The sequence below is a fragment of the Lipophrys pholis genome, assembly GCF_963383615.2.
Source record: "Lipophrys pholis genome assembly, chromosome: 8".
In the NCBI taxonomy this organism is placed as follows: domain Eukaryota; kingdom Metazoa; phylum Chordata; class Actinopteri; order Blenniiformes; family Blenniidae; genus Lipophrys; species Lipophrys pholis.
In genome coordinates this window covers 13,504,728-13,527,045 of record NC_137630.1, presented here as the reverse complement: position 1 = coordinate 13,527,045, position 22,318 = coordinate 13,504,728, and the positions used below count along the sequence as shown (strand labels likewise).

Here is a 22,318-nt window from a genome sequence, read left to right as displayed (position 1 = left end):
TTAATACGAGCTCTCTTCAAACTCATTGGAGCTTTATGTTGTTTTGCCTTTGTTGGGAAATTGCCTGACAGAAGTCAGAAGCACTGCAGGTGCACAATGTGTTTCAGAGCCTTTTCCAGTTCAGCTAAGCCAAACCTCCTGTCACCTGCATGACAGTGCCCATGTTTGAAGATGGCTTGTTTGAAGCTGTTTCAGCAGCAATGCCACTTTACACCCATCTGAAAATTGCAGTCATTTTCATTGGAGCTCCTCCCTGCTGTTCCTACCACAGATAGGAACACACAGCAAGCATATTTTCCTGTAATGGAGGCCATCATTGAAGTAACACACCACACTCTGGCCAGTCCTTTTTTTTTTTTTGTTTGGGCCATTTTAGCCTTGGCCCATTTAGCCTGAATGCATTTATGCAGCAATGCCTTTCACACCGGGCGAAAAAAGGAGTGTAGAGTAATTGTTTCTCCCCCTCTTCAACTTTCTTTCTCCCCCCCCCCCCCCCCCCCCCCCCCCCCCATCCCGCTCCTCTCGCAGCCTCTTCTCCTCTAAGTGTTTTAGATTGCTTGGTGACTCAGTGGAAATCAGCCGAGATTGACACTGTGACACCAGCCTTAATTGGCAATTCCTAACTATCAGCGGGCAACCTCTGACGGAAGTCTTTAGCCAACCTGTTCTACCCAGGTGCCTGGTTGTAGGGGAGACAATCTTGGAAGGGTCATGCAGAGTCATTAGCATGTATTGAATAGCCCTGTATGAAAGCACTGTGCGGTTTGTGGGAGTGAGGTGCCTCAACCTCCACAAGCCGCAACGCTGCTTTACAAATGAGGGGCCCTTCCCACATTTTTCAGGAGCTTTTAAGCAATCAGTGCGTGGGCAGAAGTACCATTAGCTCTGAATGGCTCTTTGCAAAGAAAGGCTCAACCTGCCACACACACACACACACACACACACACACACACACACACACACACACACACACACACACACACACACACACACACACACACACACACACACACACACACACACACACACACACACACACACACACACAATAACTCATAAATACATGCATAATAATTAAATAGTCATTTTCCTCATCATTTTGCTGCATGAACTTGTTATATCATTCTTAGTCACAGGACAAGCTGCCTGCAATAAAGATGCTGTCACATAATTCACCATACAAACTGCAGAGAGACAAATCAGGGATCCAGCAAGGTCAAAATCTGCAATAAAAACCGCAGCATACCAAGATTAAATTGTTGCAGAATGTGATGGCTTTCACTATTATTATTGACAGACAGGGCACATTTCCAAGTACATAATGTCAATGATCACTGACTATAATGACATTAATTGATTTTTATCATAAATACCTAGGAATAATTTAAGTATCTCATTTATTCATGGAATCTTTCTAACTCACGTTCACATTGCCATGGTTATTAGCACACCCTCCATTATCTTTATTTAGATGTAATTACTTCATGCACACACAATTATTCTTTGTGTCTCACTAATTCAATTTTGTATAAATAAATGGTCTCCAAATGAGTCTTATGTGGTTCAGTCGATGCTATCGTAAGTTGTATTCTAGATACTTATGTGGCTGTATGTACTACAGTCACTCAGGCACTATACACTTGATTATTTGCACAGCGCCAGCATTCTCCTATACGAACCCGACCGATTAATCGCCCGGCCAATTTACTCAGCCAATTATAACCATTAAAGATCGGTAATGGGCCAAAATGCAGGGAATATGGTGTTTTTCCGGTGTTTCCTTGTGTTACGTGTCCAGTAGAGAATGCCCCGACTCCTTTCATGTTACGCTCCAGCCGACGATGTATTTACTAAAAAAAATTGGTTTACCTCAGTTGTAAGTTAAGTAGCTTGTGAAATAAACAACAACTCAAAACATTTCCCATGACGTGCCTCGTTGTGTTATTCGCACTTGACTGATGTGTTAGCTCGTTCTCTGTCCGTGCTTTTATCACTACTGCCACACTGACCGGACTTCTGCATCCTTGATTTGACACCATAACGCACATCATTACGAATCAACGTATTTACGTCAAGGTGTCAGCCCTGCACTTGAAACAAATTAATTGACCGATATATTGGTTTTGTGAAATTTTTATACTCCCTAATATCGGAATCGGCCCCCAAAGAATTGGTCAGGCCTTGTTCTCGTACAATGGACCATCTTTTGACTTTACTTTTTTTTTTTTTAATTCTTAGTGACTTAAGTTCAACAAGGTGTAAGAAACGTTCCTAAGCCATTATGGTCCATATTGACACAACAACATCACACAACTGCTCCAGGATAGTTGCCTCACCATTCATGTGTGAATGTCCACTACTTTCAAAAGGTGCTATTTTGGACTGACATGTCATGACTTTAGGGGCCATAGGAGTACAGTGGATTCATTGTTATGAACGACCACCTAGTTTGAGAGCTTCTGAATTTTGTGACCTTGTGTTATCCTGCTGGAAGTGTCCATTAAATGATGCTACACTGTGGTAATAAAAGGATGGACATAGTCAGCAATAATACGTTGAAAGGACACTCGTCTGTTACAGAGGGTCCCAAAGTGTGCCAAGAAAATATCCCCCCAAATCTTTACTTCACCGGCAGCAGCTTGATTCCCGATGAAAAGCAAAATGGAGCCATATTTTTATGTTGTTTACGCCAAATTCTGACCCTGCCATCTGAATAAGGCAGAGGGAATCAAGATTCTCTCTCTCGCATGCACACACACACACACACACACACACACACACACACACACACACACACACACACACACACACACACACACACACACACACACACACACACACACACACACACACACACACACACACACACACACACACACACACACACACACACACACACACACACACAATTTGAGATTCAGTGTTTTGCTTAAGGGAACATGGACATGTATACCGGGGATGGGGGATTAAACTAGAATCTTGTGGTACAAAGATGTCCTGCTCTACCTACTGATCCATTCTCAACTGACAGCAGTAGCTCCTGGTGGGTTCAAGGGCCTTTTCCAGGTCCTCCAATTTGCTTTCACCTTCACCTAGACATGCGTACAAATCAACAATAGCTTTGTAAGCAGGTGTGTGAATGTCTTTTTGCGTTTGCTGTTTTTGGCCCAATGTCTGCTGGATCCACCCAGTTCTCATGGCTCCAACTTGGGTAAAGCAGGAGCAGGATATTTTTCTTTGACTAAATAATCCTAATCCTACTGTAAAGCCACAGTGGATTTCTTGCCACCAGAGGGCAGCAGAACAAGTGCAACTTTGATCATTTTTAAACAATCAATCAAAGAAACCATTTATCTCCTGAGCCAGCCATATGTTAGATAAAATAATATTTGAGAAATATTTTCACATTAAAATTCTCTCTTTTGCTCTTCCTATAAAATAGACTCATATAACTGATGTCTCATTCTGCAGTTGAGGGTATTTTCTCTTTTTGCATTCCAAAGAAATGTATATTCAGCTTTGTGTGTCTCCTCTACACTAACAGAGCTTTAAATACATACTTAAACTGGCCGAGGTGTGATCTAGTAACGGTTTGCTCATATCAAAAAAGGGACGGCGTGTGGAAGGTGATGTACCAATAGGATGCACCAGGGATTACATCTGACAGGCACTCATTGCTGTGCTGAACTTCATGTGTGTGGGATTTCCCCCAGATTGTTCGAAATAGAGTTTTATATCAATATGCAAATCAATTCAACCTTCAGCACAGATGCTGCCGTTATTGTGATGAGAGACATTCCTACAGCTGGCTCACCATGACTATTGTTTGCCGAGTTTGTTACAAGATCCTTTCTGTTTTGTATCTCAAACCTGCTACCAGATTTATCTCGATCCAATTACACCATGGTGAACTTAAGCAAGCATTACAGTTCCCAGCTGATCTTTATTGAGTGAACTGGACCTAATAGAGACAAGACCCTCATTTGACTTCTTCTGTTTGTGTAAGAAATCACTCATGATGCCATTTTTTGCATCGCAGTAAATTAAGCCCGTAAAGTGTGATTAGCGACTGAAAAAGCCATCTAGTCAGGAACACACCAACCCCTCCTTTCATTAATGTCACAAAAAGGATGCAGAAACAAACGGCATTGACATATATTTACTGGGGTCTTTAAGGTTGTTAATATCAGACTAATTTCATGTTCACATGTTCGCATTATTCTTAGAGTCAGCTCGTCAAGTGGAAAAGGGGCTAAAATATTAGAAACGATATTCACAACGAACAATAAATTCACATGACATGTACAAAGAACATTCTTTCAAACAAGAGAAAGAGATGAAGTGAAATGGCTTGAGAGAATAAGCTGCACATTAGGTTATTGTACACACTGAAGAAAAAAATACATTAATCTCCATATTATTTCACACAGATGCCTAAAAGAAGACTTGTTATGCTATTGCACTTTTTCATATCATTATTCAACTGCAAATCCAACAAATATATAATATAGTGAAATATGTGTGATTACAGCTCGCTGGCCTTGTCACTGTGAGGGATACATCTTTCACTTTGTATTCTGTGTTTTCTGCCTTCGCCTTGACCTTTCTGCAGTGCCGAGGCCATCATTGTATCATTGTAATGGCAGATCAATATCATGCGTCTTTAATGCATTCAGCCTGAAAATGTGATGCGACAATGGTAAAACCCACACTGAGTTTTCTTTCTTTAGGAGCTGTGGTGTGAATCAGACATCACCCTCAGTGCACATTTATTGACTCCACACTGAGTTTTTACATCTGAACTGGGGCTCTCTTATTAAAAGTAGGTAGCGGGGGCAAATTTCATTTACCCACACTGTTTTTTGTTGACATGTTCATCAACCTGTCAACGACCAAGACGGCAAAAAAATAGAAAAGAAAAGAAAAAATCTCATTTAGTTCTTGCTGGGAGCGCTGATGAGGGCTCAGATCTCGTTGCCACAGAGGTCACGAGCGAGCTGTCCCTTCCTCTCTGTATCATTTCTGCCCCTTTCTTCCTCCATCCATCTCTCTCTCAGCCTCTCTTTGTTTGGCAGTGATTTGACCAAACAAAAAAAAAAACCTAACTGGGTATCTCAAAAGCAAGGTGACTGCCAAAGGTGATTTTTCAACCCGACTGCCAGGACACAATGAGTTTTAGATGGCCCGGCCAAATATCCCTGCCTCTAACTGGCTGTTTTGGATGAAAATAGAACTGGCCTCTGCGCTCAGATTTGTCACCCATGTCATTATCGGCTCTATTATGCCCCCACCCTCAAACATACTGCTCAGAAAATTGGGTTATAATGGACTTAATGCAGTGTTTGTGTTGCCGGACCTCACATTCTTGGGTTCATTCATTTCATTAGAGAGCCGTGCTTGGCAAGTGTGCACATTTTAGCTCCAAAAGGCAGCCTGAAGGAACTCTTAATGAGCTGCTTTGACTTAAATACCCTGAAAAGATGTAACAAACTAGGTGCCGCATGCTCATGTTTACCGGCTGAGCCGATCCGATTCCTGTCATCTGAAATTACAGAGCGGCTGGGCTGCTACACATGTGTGGCGTGTTTACAGACATCGCATCCATCAATCAATGGCAGTTTGTAAATCTGCTGATTCAAGTTTCACTTGCTTCTCTTTGCCTGGGCAGAGTCCACAGAAGGCTGGAGAGAAGCATAATAGGATTTAGCTCATAATGCTCCTTAATCAGCTGTCAGTTCCACAGATCAAATTCACGAGGTGCAGCATTCAGTGACGAGAACGCTCCTTTTTTAATGTAACATCAATGCGCAATGAAACAATTCTCTGTAGACACCTCTGCTATTGATCAAGTCAGGGCCAAGCTTTACTACGCTTGATCTCGGACAGATGTTAATTTATAACAGAAGACTTTCAACTCACCATCAGCCAGAAAACGAGCAGAGAGGAAGATGGTGGATAGAGGAGGGGGTGTAAAGGAAATGCAAATCACTTTACGGATAAGTTGATGTACTTGTACCGTGGCATGTGACTCTGATTGCACTGAGAAGGTAAGGCTTCTCTGTGCCGGTCAGAGATATCATTAATCTAAGGTTGACCCAGTCTGCCTTTTTTTAAAAAAAAAACATCCCGCAGAAGTTTATTATCTAAGAGGACGATGTCAAAGCAGAAGGAAAGCAGAGGAGAGGTTGTGTGCTCCTCCAAAATGACCGACAGCACTTCCTTTTGTGCGTTTCGGGAAGACAAATTGGCTTGGATCAGCAGCCAGGCAGCTGGCTGATAGAGAGGTGAAACGTATAAGGCCCATGTGGGCATTTTCATCATGACGGCTCCTCTTTTTATTTTTTCTGTCCTCCTGCAGCACGTCACCTGCTGCGGTGTGTCATTGTGTCCTAGTCACTCTCATGCTCTATCACTCACCCACACACATACACACTAAACTTACAATGCAGCGCAGTAGGCTTGCACTAATCCTCACTTTAGATATGTACTGCACAGTCGTGTTAGTGGATTACGGTCCTCTGGTAAAAGTGAGAGATCAGCACAGGCGGTAGTCTTGAGAGTATGTGTGCGGCTTTGGTTCATTAGTTGGACAAAACAAAGAGGGGGAAGCAGAGAAAATTTGGTTGTCCTTCAGAATCCTGAACAGTTTCTCATTTCAAACAACCATTATTAATTCTATGGCTTTGCATTGTCATGGATTTTCAACTAAACAAAACACTGTGAGAAATCGTGATTACACAGTTTTCATTGCTTTGACTTAATTCCACATGTACTGGCATGTTGGCAGTCCTTCGATTTAACACTACCAACCAGTTTAATGCACCAGTTCGCAGTAAAAATGACCATTTCCTGCTCTTATATGGGCACATGTTCAGGGAGCCACAGTGGTGGGACTCAAACCTGCAAACCCCCAGTTGTAGGATACTGGATTGTATCATATTGACTTCTATATATTCAGTCTGAATCTATCATCATTGCAATAATTTGACTTGGATTTCTTTTTCTTTTTTTGAGACAAGTGCAGGCAGATCGTCCATGGCTCAGTGCATCATGAATATTAACAGTTGGCTCCAATGAACTTATGACCTGTGGAGAAGTTCTGGCTGTCTCTTCCCTACTGTCACATATTTAGTGTGGCTCGCATGCTTGGATTGAAGGCAAAAAATTTAACAATTCCAGAAATACTGATATAAAAATGCCCACAAGGGACAAAAAAAAAATGGTTTAAATATAAATTATTTTTAAAACAGAGGTGATTTTCACAAATGTCAACATTATTCATGACATTATGTATTCAGCTTCCTGCTGCGCACCAAACAGAAGATATGACAGCAGAGTGTTCAAGAGTCTATAACCAAGATAAACTTAAACAGGATTGGTATGCACACCACCGAAGACTGCTGTTAATTCCAAAGTGCGAGGGCAAAGGAAAACATTGACTACGCACAACTCTAGATAACAGCAAATGTTGCTCGATGTGTAAGCAGTTAATCATGATCTCATACAATCCGTTTGACCCCGCGGTATATTTTAAGGAGAAAATATCATAGTGCTACTTCATTTGGAACCTGTTGCTGCTCCTTGCAATGACCCAAAAGGATCAGTCAATGCTGTTTTAAACCATTAGAGTTTGATTCACGAAAACAATAAATAATAAGATTTACTCCGCTTCTGTTTTCAGCTGTTGCCCTGTTATCACTTGTGACAAATGTTCTTTTTTTTTTTTTTTTTTTTAAATATGCATGTACTGAGTGGTTGATTACCATTCACTGTGTATTTTTGCACTTATTGCAATATTATGAATAACTAACAGGAATAAATATTAATGATCAAACACACGCACACTTACACTTCATAATTACTTTTTATAACAATCCTACTAATAGTACAAAATATAACATTAACACTAATCATACCACTACTGCCAATGATTTACTTAAGTGCCATTTAAAAAAGCAAAAAGCAAACAAAATAGTATTTACAAGAACACAATGCAATTCTAAACAATAGGACCAGATTAATACATTGAAAGAGAATATATTTCCATTAAAAACACCTTTTGATCAAATGTTGCATTTGATATTTCACTTCAAATATCCTATTAATGTTTGAATAGCGGCCTCGGGGCACAATTGACTGAGGTACTTTGAAGGTAGTGGAGGGAAAGAATACAAATTCTTTGTTTAAGGGAGTGCTGGTCAGAAAGTTGAAACACATTTTCTTTCAAATTTAGCTTCATACAAAACATACTAAAACTCCCAGAACAATTCACTATTTTATTGAAATAATTAATGACACTCCTGAATTATGAATGGTTGAAACATTGTTACAAAGGGAAGAGGAAAGTTTTTATACTCATTCCGGCGATCTTGGTGGAGTACAAACACAACACTATGTTGAAGTAGTGCTTAGCTTTTAGTTCTGAACAACGGCGGTGAAACCGTTTTTTTTCTACAAATGATTTTTCTGCACTCATGTTTATTTCTGTCTTTTTGCAGGTTTGGCAGTTCACCAGATAATCACAATCACTGTGTCTCTCATCATGGTTATCGCAGCCTTGATCACTACACTCGTCCTTAAAAACTGGTAGGAAAGATTCCTTTACTTTGAACTTCTTAGCACGGAACTAATCCACAGACACCGAAGCTGTAGCATACAGCCGGAGGCACAAGGTATGATTTTATGTTTGTTTCTTGTCTTTGGTGCGTGTTTTTGTAGCTGTGCGCAGTCTGGAAATGGTCGCCACAATAGCCATCAGCGTAAGATCCACCAGCAAGAAGAAAGCTGCCAAAACCTGACAGACTTCACCCCGGCCCGGGTCCCCAGCAAGGTGGATATATTCACTGCCTACAATGACAGCCTGCAGTGCTCGCACGAATGCGTCCGGACTGCCGTGCCCATCTACACTGATGAGATGATCCAGCAGACGCCTGTCTACAAGACCTCTTACAACGGAAACAGGTATGGCGGTCCAGGAACAGTTGAAACAATTGGCAATGATACTGTAAGTGTTCACCACAAGTAATATCAGAAGAAGATATTAGCAGCCATTTCCCCACCACATAAATGAAAAATACAAAAAGAAAATCTGAAACATCACGTTGTTCCATTTCTTATCAAGTTACTACCAGAGAAAATCAACATGTACCAATCTACGCAGATGAATTGCCTTTAATAAGGTTGTCCGGTGCCTCATTCATCATCCATCTGCCTCACACCCGCCTGGACGGCATGCCATGGTGGGCACAGATATCTAAATGTTCCAGTGATTCCTTTTTTGCTGTGCAATGAGTCAGCTTATAGATGTTTTTTCAGTGTAATTTCTTTCCAGTGCCAGATTCTGTATTTTTCTCCTTCATAAATGCGTATACATGTTGAAATAATTGACTTTTACGATACAATTAATCATTAATGTCATATCTTGAACTCATTATGATTCTTCACCTTAGCAATATTTGCCCCTTTTACAGCAAAATAAAGCGGCGATCAATGTAACGCTGGTGATTCATTGACATGTTTGCATTGTACTTTTGAAGTATTTTGCTCCTCCGTCTTTTGCTCCATCCATGACAAGGGGGTGTGTGATCATAAGCTGTTGAAGTGTTTACTGTCTGAGTGGATCACAGGTCCAGTCATCTAAACTGCAGGGTCAGCAAACATGCTCACACTTACTCAGCGCACCAGCAGCTGGTAGCAGATTCATTATATTGGCAGGAGGGGAGGATAATAATTCATCAGGTGTAAATAACCCCAAAATGTCCCCATTTGTCTATTGAAAATGATGAAAGCATGGCGACATATTTCCTGGTTATCTTCCTCAGGTATAGTGGCAGCACCGTTGATGAATATGGGAGGGGTGGTGCTTTTTTTTTTTTTTTTTTTTTATAATTTGCCATCTCATCCATTTCTGTCTGCAGTGTCCAAATGCAAAGTCTAAACAATGAGATATGGGATATATAAGAGACCACACAGTAATACTGAGGGATGGAGCTGTTATATCAAGGTCCTGTTCACCACACATTCCTGCCTCAGCAGCTGTCAATCAATGCAAAGTTTTACTGAAATAATTTAATAAATAATGATGCTGATGCTGATAAAAACAAGTTGATTGATTATAGGCATGAGATGACGGTGGTTCCAGGAGGAATTTAGATATCTGGCTTCACTTCCCAGGAGCTATTCAGTGATCCATCATCATGATCATTGTGAGGGTCACAAAATGTTCACTGTCGATAGCAGAGGGCCGAATTGTGACCAAGTTATAGCTGCTAGTGTGTTGTGACTGTACATAATGTAAATCTGTGATCAAATTGACCGAATCAAATCTGTCAATGTTCATTCGGTTTGTTGTGTTTTCCCCAACAGGCCGTCCCCCACTGAACGGCAACTGATTCCTGTGGCTTTTGTGTCAGAGAAGTGGTTCGAGATCTCCTGTTGACGAGCTGAAGGCCTTGTTCATGCTCCGTGGGTGGAAGAGACTTCCTGAATTCACGCTCTGGTGGGTAATGTGTCCCCTTGTTAACCATGCTCTGAACCCGTGGTGATGCTGCCCCACATTGGGAATAAAATGGAACTTGGCATATGTTGGTCATTTGTGACGTGATTCTGCTCCTTTTCCATGTTCTGCACAGAGATGATAAATGCAAATTTACATTTAATGTACCATCACTGGTCTTCAGTCAAGATAAGAGATTAATTAGCTATATAACAGCATGAATAAACTGTGCAGTCAAAGTTCATCATATCCTCTTCATATCCTCATTTACTGTATTTCATTATTATTTCTGGTGCCACTTTCACTCTTACACCAAAAGCATATTGTTTTACACAATTCGAGGAGGAACGAGGCACTTCCACTTGACTTGTGGCACATTTTTATGCATGGATAATATATGCCAGAATGGTCTTGCATTTGAAATTCAAAGTGTGAGCGTTAAACACATGCTCTGGCCCCACAGTGTTGCTGGAAGCCTAGGGGGAGGTGTAACGTTTGCTATTGACCCAGATTTTAAAAGGAATAGATTGCCTGCAGGTAACGCAGTGTGAGGACAGGGCCTCTGCGACGTCTGGACACACATTAGTCTCGGGCAGCTCAGTTTTCCACAGCATGCTCCCCATGCTGCAGTCTTAAAAGACGTAAGTCCCTTATTATCTCCGCAAACCTAATGTATTTCTCTGGCTCATAATGCAGCGAGGCCTTTTCATCTGGTTTCATAAAGGCACTGGGTTGCAGCTCTTTCTTCTGAGTTTTTAAAAAAAGTAGGCTCGCTGACAAAACTGCATCTCTGTTGTGTTTTGCACTCCGCTCATAATGAAGGGCTAACCGAGGTTTTGCTCTCTGCATCTCCACAGGATCCAGATGGATACAAGACACACACACAAAACAGCTTCTTTTGTAAAATAGTGTGATCACTCTTTGGACACTGGTGAAAATATTTATTTTTCTAGAGATGACAAGCAGAGCAGCTACAACGCTGCCACTCCATATTTCCAGGAACCTACAGTCATTTAGATATAGATTATATATAGATATATTTACAGGATGTATGGAACAAGACTATGGACGTCACGGATGTCTCAAGGAAAACATTTGACACTTAACAACGGAGCCCAAGGAGCCGCTTTGGGTGGAGGACGAACTGTATTTCTGAACAATGTGCCAATAATGCCACTATGTGCCACAACCTGGATAGACGGAAGTTTCGACAACAACCGATGGACAAGAAAGAGAGCGCTATATTATCCCTGTATCAACTCCAGTGACATTAGTTTCTTTTTCTTTGTTTTTTTGTTTGTCGTAAAGAAATGTTTAAAAAAAAATATATATACTACAAATCTATTTAAATATGTTTTGAAATAGTTTTAAGAAATGTGTTGCAAAAGAGTCAAAAATATTCACATGACGCACTATTCCATTACCTAGAGGAGTGATGACAGAAAAAAGAATTAAAATTAGAAAGGGAAAATGCTTTACTGAACAGCCAACTTCAAAACATGGTTTCTGGAGCTCCCAATTTAAAGACAGAGTAGTTAAGTCTATTTTTTTTACTCCCAGCAGTCTGCCACAGCCTGAAGGTGAAGGTAGAGACCCCCCAGCTGAGAATATAACAAAAAAAAAAAATCATCTGAATACACCTGGTGCAAGCTCATCCAATCTGCACATTAGCTGCTCATTATGAGAGAAATGCACCAGATTGAGGCTAATGGAGAAATACACAAAAGGCTCCGACACAATACCACACCAGTGAATGCGATTCTAGGTTTAAACGTGGGCAACCACAGAAGGCTGCATGGAGCTGGTCAGGACGTTCACACTGTCTCAGGTCTGTCTCGCTCTCTCGCACACCTCGTATCGGTCTCCCATCTCAGCAGCTGCTCGGGATTAAAGTCCCACACGATTGGTTATGATTTGGATCCGAGCCGCGACGATAAAGGGCGGAACAGATTTAATTTCAGCCTCACTTTCAAATAATTCATGCAGCAATTTGCATAAATAGCAAAGAGAGATTGAGAAACTAATCCCTCCACAGAGAGTAATTGAATATCCCCACACAACTCTAGGATTGGTTCACTTTTGAGCAAACCCCCCCCCCCCCCCAAAAAAAAAAACAACCCAAAATTTTAAGTGAGAAAGTCAAGAAGAGCAATCTACCAATTTGTTGAAGGAGGAACCTAAACTGGTGTTAATGTTCTTGACTACTGCTGAAGCCGTCGCTGTGGAGGAACCATGAAACGGGCGTCCTTCGGGCTCCGAGCCATCCCCATTAGGTGTTAAAAATGCAGGATGTAAGCAGGAAATAATTTCCTTACCAAACACGTCGTGAGGGTTTAAGCTCTCTCCTGGATCAGTATGCAGCACTCGAGGAACAATATTTCTAGCATATCAGAATTTCAGCTATCAAAGCCACCATGTTGGGAGCTTCACACAAATATATCGTTTTAATTTTCTCGAAAGGAAGCTCAGCAAAACATGACAGAACTATGGGAGGGAAAGATATATATATTAAGTTCTTTCGTGAAGCTAAAACACCCCGTTAGTGTTGTGTTGAAGTAAAAGGATTAAGACAAGCCTATCAGCCGCCACCAAATTGGTTTAAACTATCTCTTTAAGTCAAGGTTAGGGAACTCCATGGTGAGGAGAGACAGTAAAACTCTCCCGAGAGCTTCCCGGCACCAATAATTTCATTATCAACTTCAAGCTCTGACAGACAGATTACCTTGGTGCTGCGAAGCTTTTGAGGGAGTCGCCTATTAATCTACCTTTCCATTGTGCTGTGGGTTTGTACAAAGCACAAATACGATTCAGTAATTGTAAACGCTTGTGGCTGCAGACGGCAATATGTACAGGTTTAAAGGGTTACTGAGTGTTGACAGTCGCTCTCCAGTAATTCACTCCGGTGGTTTCGAGCCTTGTGCCCCGCTTCCTTAAAGGGAAATAAAGAAAACAGGTTGTCCCCCAGGAGCTCAGTATCTGTAAGCGGGAGCCATTCAGGAGGTGTCCAGATGGCCTGTGGATAAAACACTGTGGTGCAAAAACTCCTCCTTTGGCCCATCCTCAACATGAAGGCGAATCTCATGAATGACCCATACCAGTTCAGCCTCACATGCGTCAGGCTGCGTCGCTTCTTCGACATAACATATATTTTTTTGAATGAAGAGTGTTATCTTACTAGTCAGAGGGTTATGAAACTTACTGTATATTATACACGTGTAAATGTATTTTCTATATATTTGCTTCTATTTGTGTACAGGTGTGTTCTATTTTTCAAGGCCTCCCATTTTCTGGGCAGGTTTTCAGCTAGGTCGGGGATAGTGTCTTTGTTTACATGTGTAACTACGGTATTTCTTTCAAAAACATAAAACTAACCTTGTGCCAAGCTTCTTACCTGCACTTTCAAGCAGTACTTGTACTATATCTTTAGCTAACCAGTATAATACTTCAGTAGACGCTGCAATAGCTCCGGGAGTGAAGAGCGATTTCCAGGTGGGAAGTCAAAGTGCTTCTTGAACAAAAGGATGTTGTGATCATATCTTGGTTGGCTGGCTGGGAAACCAATGACTCGCTCTTCTTAAATCATCATTTCTACATGGGTTTTAACACACGAAGCTCCACCACATCTCTATCTAAAAACTATAAATCAAATAGTAGCTGCCAAGAAACCAACTAAACTTGATCTAGACTGGATTTGTTTGTCATACATTTCGTTTTGTATTTGTACATACATATTGCTACAACTGCCCCCACAAATGTATGATTTCTCTCACAATGTAAAGACGACGGAAACAAACTACAAGCATTTATGATGGAATGAAATTATCAGGAGAGGGCATTGAAGGTAATCTCTGTAGAAGGAAGATGGGTTGTGATAAAAAAAAACTGTTTTGTTTTGTTTTTGTGTGACTGCTGAATTGTCATGGTTTGAAAAAAAAAAAAAAAAAGAAGAAAAAACTACAAGTCTCTTCACAATGATAATTGTGGTTTATTTAATATTTGCCTGTATAGAAACCCACATTCATATTCACTTTTAGAATTCATATATTTGGCCTTCCCATGGAAAACCATAAAAGTGGGTACATTTACATAGCAAGTCATGGACAGACAGTAAAAAAATTATAAGATGAAGCCCACTGTGGAAACCACTCCACATCTGTCCACTGGCATCGGCAACTGGATGCAGGTGAATCAAATATATCCGTGCATGGAATGAGAATTGCAGCCAGGATTCGCTGCCCTCCTACATTTCCACTGGGGTCATTCGCACATAAATCAGACTGGAGGCTTAATATTAATGAGCGCTTAAAAATATCAACGAAGTGATGACGACAAAAGGACACTGCACGGCATGTGCACCACCTGTTACACTGGTGTCGTGGCTGTGTGAGTGTGAAAAAGTAATATTGGGTTTCTATAGATATGATCTTCCTGACAAGCATGTTACTACGCCACGGACAGTGACTAGAACCAACATTATACCTGCAGAACATTGACGTGTTAGCATTGTCTGTTAGCATGCCGATGTCTCGCTCAACTGCTGCTGTGCCTAAGTAGAGTCTCACAGACTGTTAGGGATTTACATGCTTGCCTGAAACGAATACAAAAATTGCGTATGGGTGGGTTTAAGGTCACATCGCAGTGACAGATAATCTTGTGGTCAAAGTGTGTCGCACGGTTCAAAGTCATTGTATCCAGTCACTTAAGTAATTCCGAGGTTTGTGCCATCGCCCAGTTGCTTTAGAGCCAAGGGCACATACATATAAATACAATGCCATTATCAATTCCTCTTTCACGTTCCCGGGGGGGGCGCTGTAGCCAATACCAACTCGCGAGACAAGAGTACACAATGGACGGGTCACCAGTCCATCACACACACATTCACGCACATAGGTCATTATGATTAGAACAAATCACCCTGCATTTCTGAAATTACACAGAAATATGACAGCCGTGACAGAGCAGGCTAATTCTTTCTGTATAAAAAACTGTTACTGGGTGACAGTTCACCTGTGACACGTACACAATATTATCCATTGTTCAGTAGATACGTTTGCTGCCGTGCCATGTCTATAAATCTATACTCCACTAGTTTGGACATGCAGATAACGTTCCCATTCTCTAAACTTAGTCACCAAGGAGAAACAAATAACTTCCAGGTAATACTTTATAACAACTTTGTCTCTGAGTGTAGTACCACTGAGCGTCTGAGTTTACCCTCACGATAAGAAGAAAACAATCCAACACTAACTCAAGACCAGTCACGACTCTGTTTCTTCTTATTCGCAATGTGTCACTCTCTATTTGACCTCTTTTTATTCCAAGATCAAGTCATCCATTTGGGACGGGAAAAGGATGAGCATGTCGGTCTGAAACTACCAAAGACACTTCTACTGGGCTTGGCACTGCTTTTTGATGAGCCTAACAGAGAGCTCCTCGTCGCCTCATAGCTTCGGCCAACTTATCTTTTTGCTACTGTGACATAGCACGTAATCTGCTGTGAGGCTCCAAAACATGATAACACTTCTGCAGTGACAGAGCAAAACACAAGCGTGAAACAGACAACCGCGAACAAGGGGATCCAAATTCAACTCTGAAGCCTGTTAAATTCAGATTTTCTCTTTCAAAAAACATTGTTTACAACCTGTCTCATGGCCTGACTTATTTTTAGCGATGATGTTGACACCATGTCTGCAGTGAGCTTTGTTAAAGCGTTATTATGACTGACTGCAGTGATGGTCAAAACTATTTGGAAGTTGAAACTTGCTTTAATTTATTCGTATTTTCCTTGATTTCAACTTGCACTAAACTTAATTTATCCTCTAAACCTGCAAACTGATCGTTGTGAGAGATGGTGCGAAAACATTACCTGATCCCTTCTCTGCATACAACTCTAGCAATTCTGGATCTGGATGTTCGACTGCTTGTTGGTATTTCGGCTCTTTGAATTGCATTGGACCGATTAACGAAGGGAGGACATTGAAGTGGCCCATTTACTGTACAAACACAAGACCTGATATTTGTGAAATGTCAGCGTGACCCCTTCCGAAAATTGTTCCTACTGACAACCAAGCTAATCCTCCAAATGAACAGTAATAGGCTTTTAGATTTTTAATTTTTATTGCGTTTCCCGCTGCAGGGGAAAGATATTCAACTTTACTTTCCATTTAAAAGCTTGATTATATTGTTAGCATCCCTCATTAAAACCACAAAGGGCTGCTCGCTCAAGGAAATCCACTTTGTGTTTCTGAAGGGCATTCAGAGGAAGAAAATGTAAGTGGCAGCCGTGATATATATATATATTTTATTCAGGCACTAATGTGTCGAGACATTGGCATACATCACCCTTTTTCCTTTTACCTTTCTCTGAAATCAAACTGATGTGCGCGGAAATGTTTCACTGCTTTCTTGCCTTTTCAGTTTATGTTTCAGAATAGCTGATGAGTGCGCTTTATTATGGCTAAGAGGGAGGGAAATGATTCCACTCGGCTGGTCAGATTTGATTCCGGAAAACGTTATCTGAGAGCACACAGCGGGCGAAGACGGATGGAGGGAAAGAAGGAGGGATGAGGGGCAAAGACCCGGCAAGCTTTTCTGTTTGTTTGTTTGGTTTTAGTTTCTTTCTTTCTTTTTCTTTTCTCCACAATGAATGAATATTTTGTGGCGGCTCTGGTTTCTGTCTCTTCAGCAAGCCGTGGAACGTACGCTCCCTTCAGCACAAACAAGCCATCAATCATCCGGGCTTCTTTTCCTGTCAAGATGAAGGATGTGGCACATTTGCAGGGCCTGTGATTCCTGTTTGCATGTCAAGACACACAAAGTGGGACTTATTGACATGTGTGTTGTTTGAATTGGATGTTGGTTGAACATTTCAAAGGTTTAATGTTTGGCCATTTGCTTCATCCTAATGTATTGTGAAAACCATTCACATGAGAGGACGAGGCCTTTTGGCATCTGATGAGTTAAGAAAAAAGACATCGCGTCGGTGGTTTTTATTTCGAGAGTCCATAAGATGATCAGACAATGAGGTGAAAGCAAGAAAAAAAAAAAAAAGATCTGACAAGGAAGAACTGATAAAAGAATGCAGTTTATCTTTAAAGACCAACATATATCTTAGTGAATCCATTTTTTTTTTGAACGCGACAATAAACTTGTAGCTCCTCACCCCGCTTCTCATCAGTTCAGAAAAATCACGTACTGTGCGCTTACTGTATCAACGGCAGGAGGGCTTGCGACTCTCCTCTCGGGTCATGTTTTTACTTTTCTATTCACGAGAGCTAAAGGCACTGTCACTGTCAGTGCTCATCTATACAGTCAAAGACTTGAAGAAAAAAAAGGAAGAAAAAAAAAAAAAACTTTGCAAGCATCTCAATTCTCCCACAATCCCTCTTCTACACCAAGACGAGCAGTGTGACCTAAATCTGCCATCGTGTCGATTGATTCTCGCAGAGGGCCTCTAGCACTCTACATTGCCTTCTTAACTACATGTAGGCCTGATATGAGTGACTTTGCACGGGAATTAGAGAGAACTGGAAAATGTACACCTGTAGATTCATAAAAAAAAGTTGTTCCAACACAGAGGAAATAGAGATGTAAAACAAAAGAGAGAGAGGGAGAGAGAGAGAGAAAACACAACAATAAACCCATAAATGTCGTTAGAAGTCTCAATTTCAGGGGGTGAGAAGGTTGTATAGAATATTTCTCCTTTTTGGAAAGGGTGGGAGGGGTTTCACACAAAAGGGGCACATGGTGGTTTGTTCATCGAAGTCGACTTACAATCACAATTCATACCTACCATGAAGGAACCTGACTCAAGTTGTGTTGTCGCCATAAAAATGAAGAGTTTGTACTTTGTGACTCTTAAAACTTTTTATATTTGTGTTTAATATATCAATGAGTACCTCTGTTAACTTTTGTATAAGACCTATGACTATAGTATATACAAACACACATACACACACAACACACCTCCACAAAAAGGGACTCCAGTCTGTCTTTGTGACGGCTCAATGTTGTATAACTTTTATTTTGTGTCTTATGAACCACATCTCTTCCTTTTGTAGGTATTGGTAAACGTTTCAATTTCCAGGTGACTTTGATTTGGTTACTCTTGTACTACTAAGCTCTGTATTTGCAAGCACTGTAAATGCGATTCTCATTGGATTCGTCCTCTGTACATTTAGTACTCTGATGTTGCTATTAATAAAATGTAAAACAACATGGGACTTGTGCTACAGGGAGTTTGTTGGAATGAATCTGGGGTAAGGGCACCGATCAGGGCAAAACAGCACAAATAAAACTATTTGATTATGAATTCACGCTGGGCTCTGATGCGTCTGTCAAATCGAAATGACATGGTAGATATTGGGCTGATGTGATTACTTAGCATCTTAATGAACATTCAATTATCATGTTAAATTCAACAGATTAGCATTGTGACTGCCGAGAATGAGACGGAGGCACCATTGTTCACAATTCAGGATCAAGGTCCTTTACTGACTGAAACATGAACCGTGCACAATAAATGTAGATTTGCCATGAGCTGTGAAAATAATTTATCCAAATTCCTGCATCTACACCAAGTTTCATCATATATAGAGAGAGAGAGAGAGAGAGAGAGAGAGAGAGAGAGAGAGAGAGAGAGAGACTATCTGAGCCCCAATACACTTAATGTTCATTCAAGGTTGATTGTCAAATGTTATGAGGAACTTTTATCAGTTGATTTTTGAGAGTGAACTCTTTTTCCTCTCAGGAACTTTTGTTTTTTTTCTTCCATACAATTTTAACACATAAGATATACAGATCAAATATGTCCATTGTACGAATGTCTGCAGTGGAACACACCTGCTCCTACGGAAAAGAAACAATAGCTGAGATAACAGATGTATAGACTTTACAACAGAACATATAACCCCGACCCTTTTGAGATTTCACATTTGAATTGCTGATTGAGTTGAAAAATCTTCCCCAGTTTTAGACAGGACATCATTTTCCTGAGCCAGTGGGCATGAGTGGGCGGGGCAGCATCCCTCCATCTTAGCAGAACAGTACGCCCGGCTAGTAGAGAGGCGAATGACAGTGTACGCCGCTTGCTTGAAGTCAAGTGAGTATCTTCATCTCCAGTGGTACCAAAGAGAGTGACCAGAGGGTTTTGTTCCAAATCAAGGTTGAGGATCAAGGAAGGAGTTTGAAAGACACCCTCCCACTATTTTTCCAGACTGGGACAAAACCAGAACATGTAGATAAGAGAGCCCTCTCCCGTCCTTCATCTGTCACATTGAGGGTCAACATCTATATAGATGGAGGATAGTTTGGCCTTGGGAATATAGGCTCTATGCACAAACTGACCTGTAGCAGGCAGTGTAGAGCACAGGGACGTAGAATTAACTCACCTGAGGATGGAATCCCAAGTCTTGCTCCCAGGACATTTTCATTTTGTCAAGCCTGACCTGTCTTATATTGATCAGCTTGTCATATATAATGGATATTAAGCCTTTTCGTGATGGGTGCCAACCAGAAGTACATCAATGGCATTTAGGTCAGGGGGCCTCCGGATGTTTGTTACCTGAACCTGTACAAAATGTCTGACTTGTAAGTATCTAAAAAAGTGGGAGTTTGGAAGGTCAAACTTTTCAGAATTGCTTGAATTTTTTTCGTCTATGAATAGGTCTTTGATGTTTAAGATGATAAGATGTTATAGGACTCAGGAGAGAGGAACAAGGGAGGCCAAAAATCCTGAACTGCACCCACACTCGTATCTTGTGCCAGACCACTGGGTTATCTATCGTTTTTTGGGGGGGAGAGATTGAAGGCAACATCCAAGCAGAGTTCAACTCCATTGCTACACATAGTGGACAGTCAGATTGGTTGTGAAAGCAAAACCAGAATGTGAGACAACACATATTTGCCGCCCAGTAAAAGAATAAAGGAAATTATTGAGAATGAACTGTTGATATGGTAAGTGTGCCTGCTATGCAAGTTACTGAAAGTAGTAAACAATTACATGGGGTTATATATTTGTTACTGCTGCTTGATTTCCCTTCTTTTGCGAGGTTGACTTTCTTAGGCGACAGGCTGGCGACCTGTCCAGGGTGTACCCTGGCCTTGCCCACAGTAGGCTGGGATCAGCTCCAGCACCCCGCAACTCTGAACTGGATAAGCGGGAAAGAAGATGGATGGATGGACATTCTTAGGCGTTACTTTCTTGTTTTTCTTGATGTTTTTGGTATTCCTAATGTTTATGATATCTCTTGTGTTTTTATATGTCTTTATACATATTAGATTCATTGATTTAACTGAGCTGTTTGCACTGTGGCTGAAGTTACATCAATGAGTAGAAGGAAGATTCCCCATATTCTGTTTTTGGTTTTTCAGAGGAAATAGACTTATGAACCGATGGAATCAAGAAGAAACATCAACAACACACCAAAGATCGACTGAAAACAAACAGCTGAGTGTGGATCACTTCACATTCCTTTATGTCCCGGACTTCTTCAGGGAGCTGAAGCCTTCTCACCCCCCTCATCCCCTGCTGATCAGTTTCTATTAGCCACAGATGACCTGCTCACCTACTGCTGCACTGAGTGCTTCAGACAGGACCTTCAGCAGATGGTGGGGGTGGCGGAGCAGATCACAAATAGACCACCAGCGTCCCCAAAGAAAACCTAAAGGACCCCCTCCTATCCTGGACATCACCTGTTCTGCCTGTTGCCCACTGCATGGAGAATATTTCAAACCTCACCCAAGAAACAAGCAAGTGTAGCACTACAGCTTTAATTGGCTGCTTAGGCACCATATTTATGGGATGGATAATCTCCTTGAATAGACTGATGACAGACAAATCTAGTAATAGAAAAAAAAACTAAACAAAACATCCAAATCTGTTCCCACTATTTACATTAATAAATGTGTTGCCCAACCTTGAATATGATATGCTGGTTATTTCATGTGTCACACAGCAGTTTTTACAAATCTTTAAATGTTTGTATAGCCAGTGATACATAGCACATGAAGTATGCCTCATAAAACATCAGGAGAAATATCAGCATATGATGGTATCATAAATATCATGCTGGTGTGCTCCTCTTGTTTCAGATCTGCACGGCTCCAGATTAAGACCGGCCACACTGCAAAGAAATAATTATTTCCATGGCTCTAAATGTGATCAAAGCTTATCAGGGGTTGGTGACACTGGAAAGATGTTGTATTCTAAATCATATTTTAAAAAATAAATTAGTCCTAAACACTTATTAAATATTACACTATCTTACAGTCAGTATTATCATTGTCATTATGATCATGATATTGCCTTTAACCGGCAAGAATAACTGTGGCACCATGGAGCGTCTGGATAAAAAGCTCCCCAATGAGCTGTGATGTATTTGCAGGGAAAGCTGTAAGTGCTGCAATAGCCATTTTTCTACCTGATTAAGGTGTGAAATGTCTTCTTAGCTGGCTTTTCTTCCCATCCAATGCAGTCAACCATTAATAATAGCATTGATTAAAGCTTTGCGAGCAGAGACCTTGTTAGTTTAGTATTCATTTCACAATGTTTTTTTTTGAAGGTTGGGTGAAGATTTCTCTTTAAAATTCACCCAGCGGGACAACCAGTTCACATGATGAAGCTACTCCAGTCACCAGCACTGAGTGGCAACGTTTTCTCTTATTATTTTTTACTCAATGTTATTGCATATCTGTCTCGTTTGTAACATGGCTTATATTTGTTTCAGTTGTGTGGCCTCTCCGGAGATGCCAGTCGGGGTGTTTTGTTGCATCACTCTGCTCGAAACTGAAGCATTTCAACAAGAACCGGATGGATTGCCTTGC

The 22,318-nt window shown here is 41.0% G+C and overlaps 1 protein-coding gene across 1 annotated transcript in view; it reads left to right on the top strand.

Annotated features, from left to right (window-relative positions):
• ajap1 (adherens junctions associated protein 1) overlaps positions 1 to 12,106 on the top strand; it is a 51,954-nt gene extending 39,848 nt beyond the window's left edge. Inside the window, exons 3-6 of the mRNA XM_080468482.1 lie at positions 8,499 to 8,586; positions 8,719 to 8,961; positions 10,366 to 10,498; positions 11,353 to 12,106. Of these exons, the coding sequence (XP_080324608.1) occupies positions 8,499 to 8,586; positions 8,719 to 8,961; positions 10,366 to 10,438 (404 nt within the window). The 3' untranslated portion in view covers positions 10,439 to 10,498; positions 11,353 to 12,106. The remainder of the gene's footprint in view (positions 1 to 8,498; positions 8,587 to 8,718; positions 8,962 to 10,365; positions 10,499 to 11,352) is intronic.
• Positions 12,107 to 22,318: the final 10,212 nt, after the last annotated feature.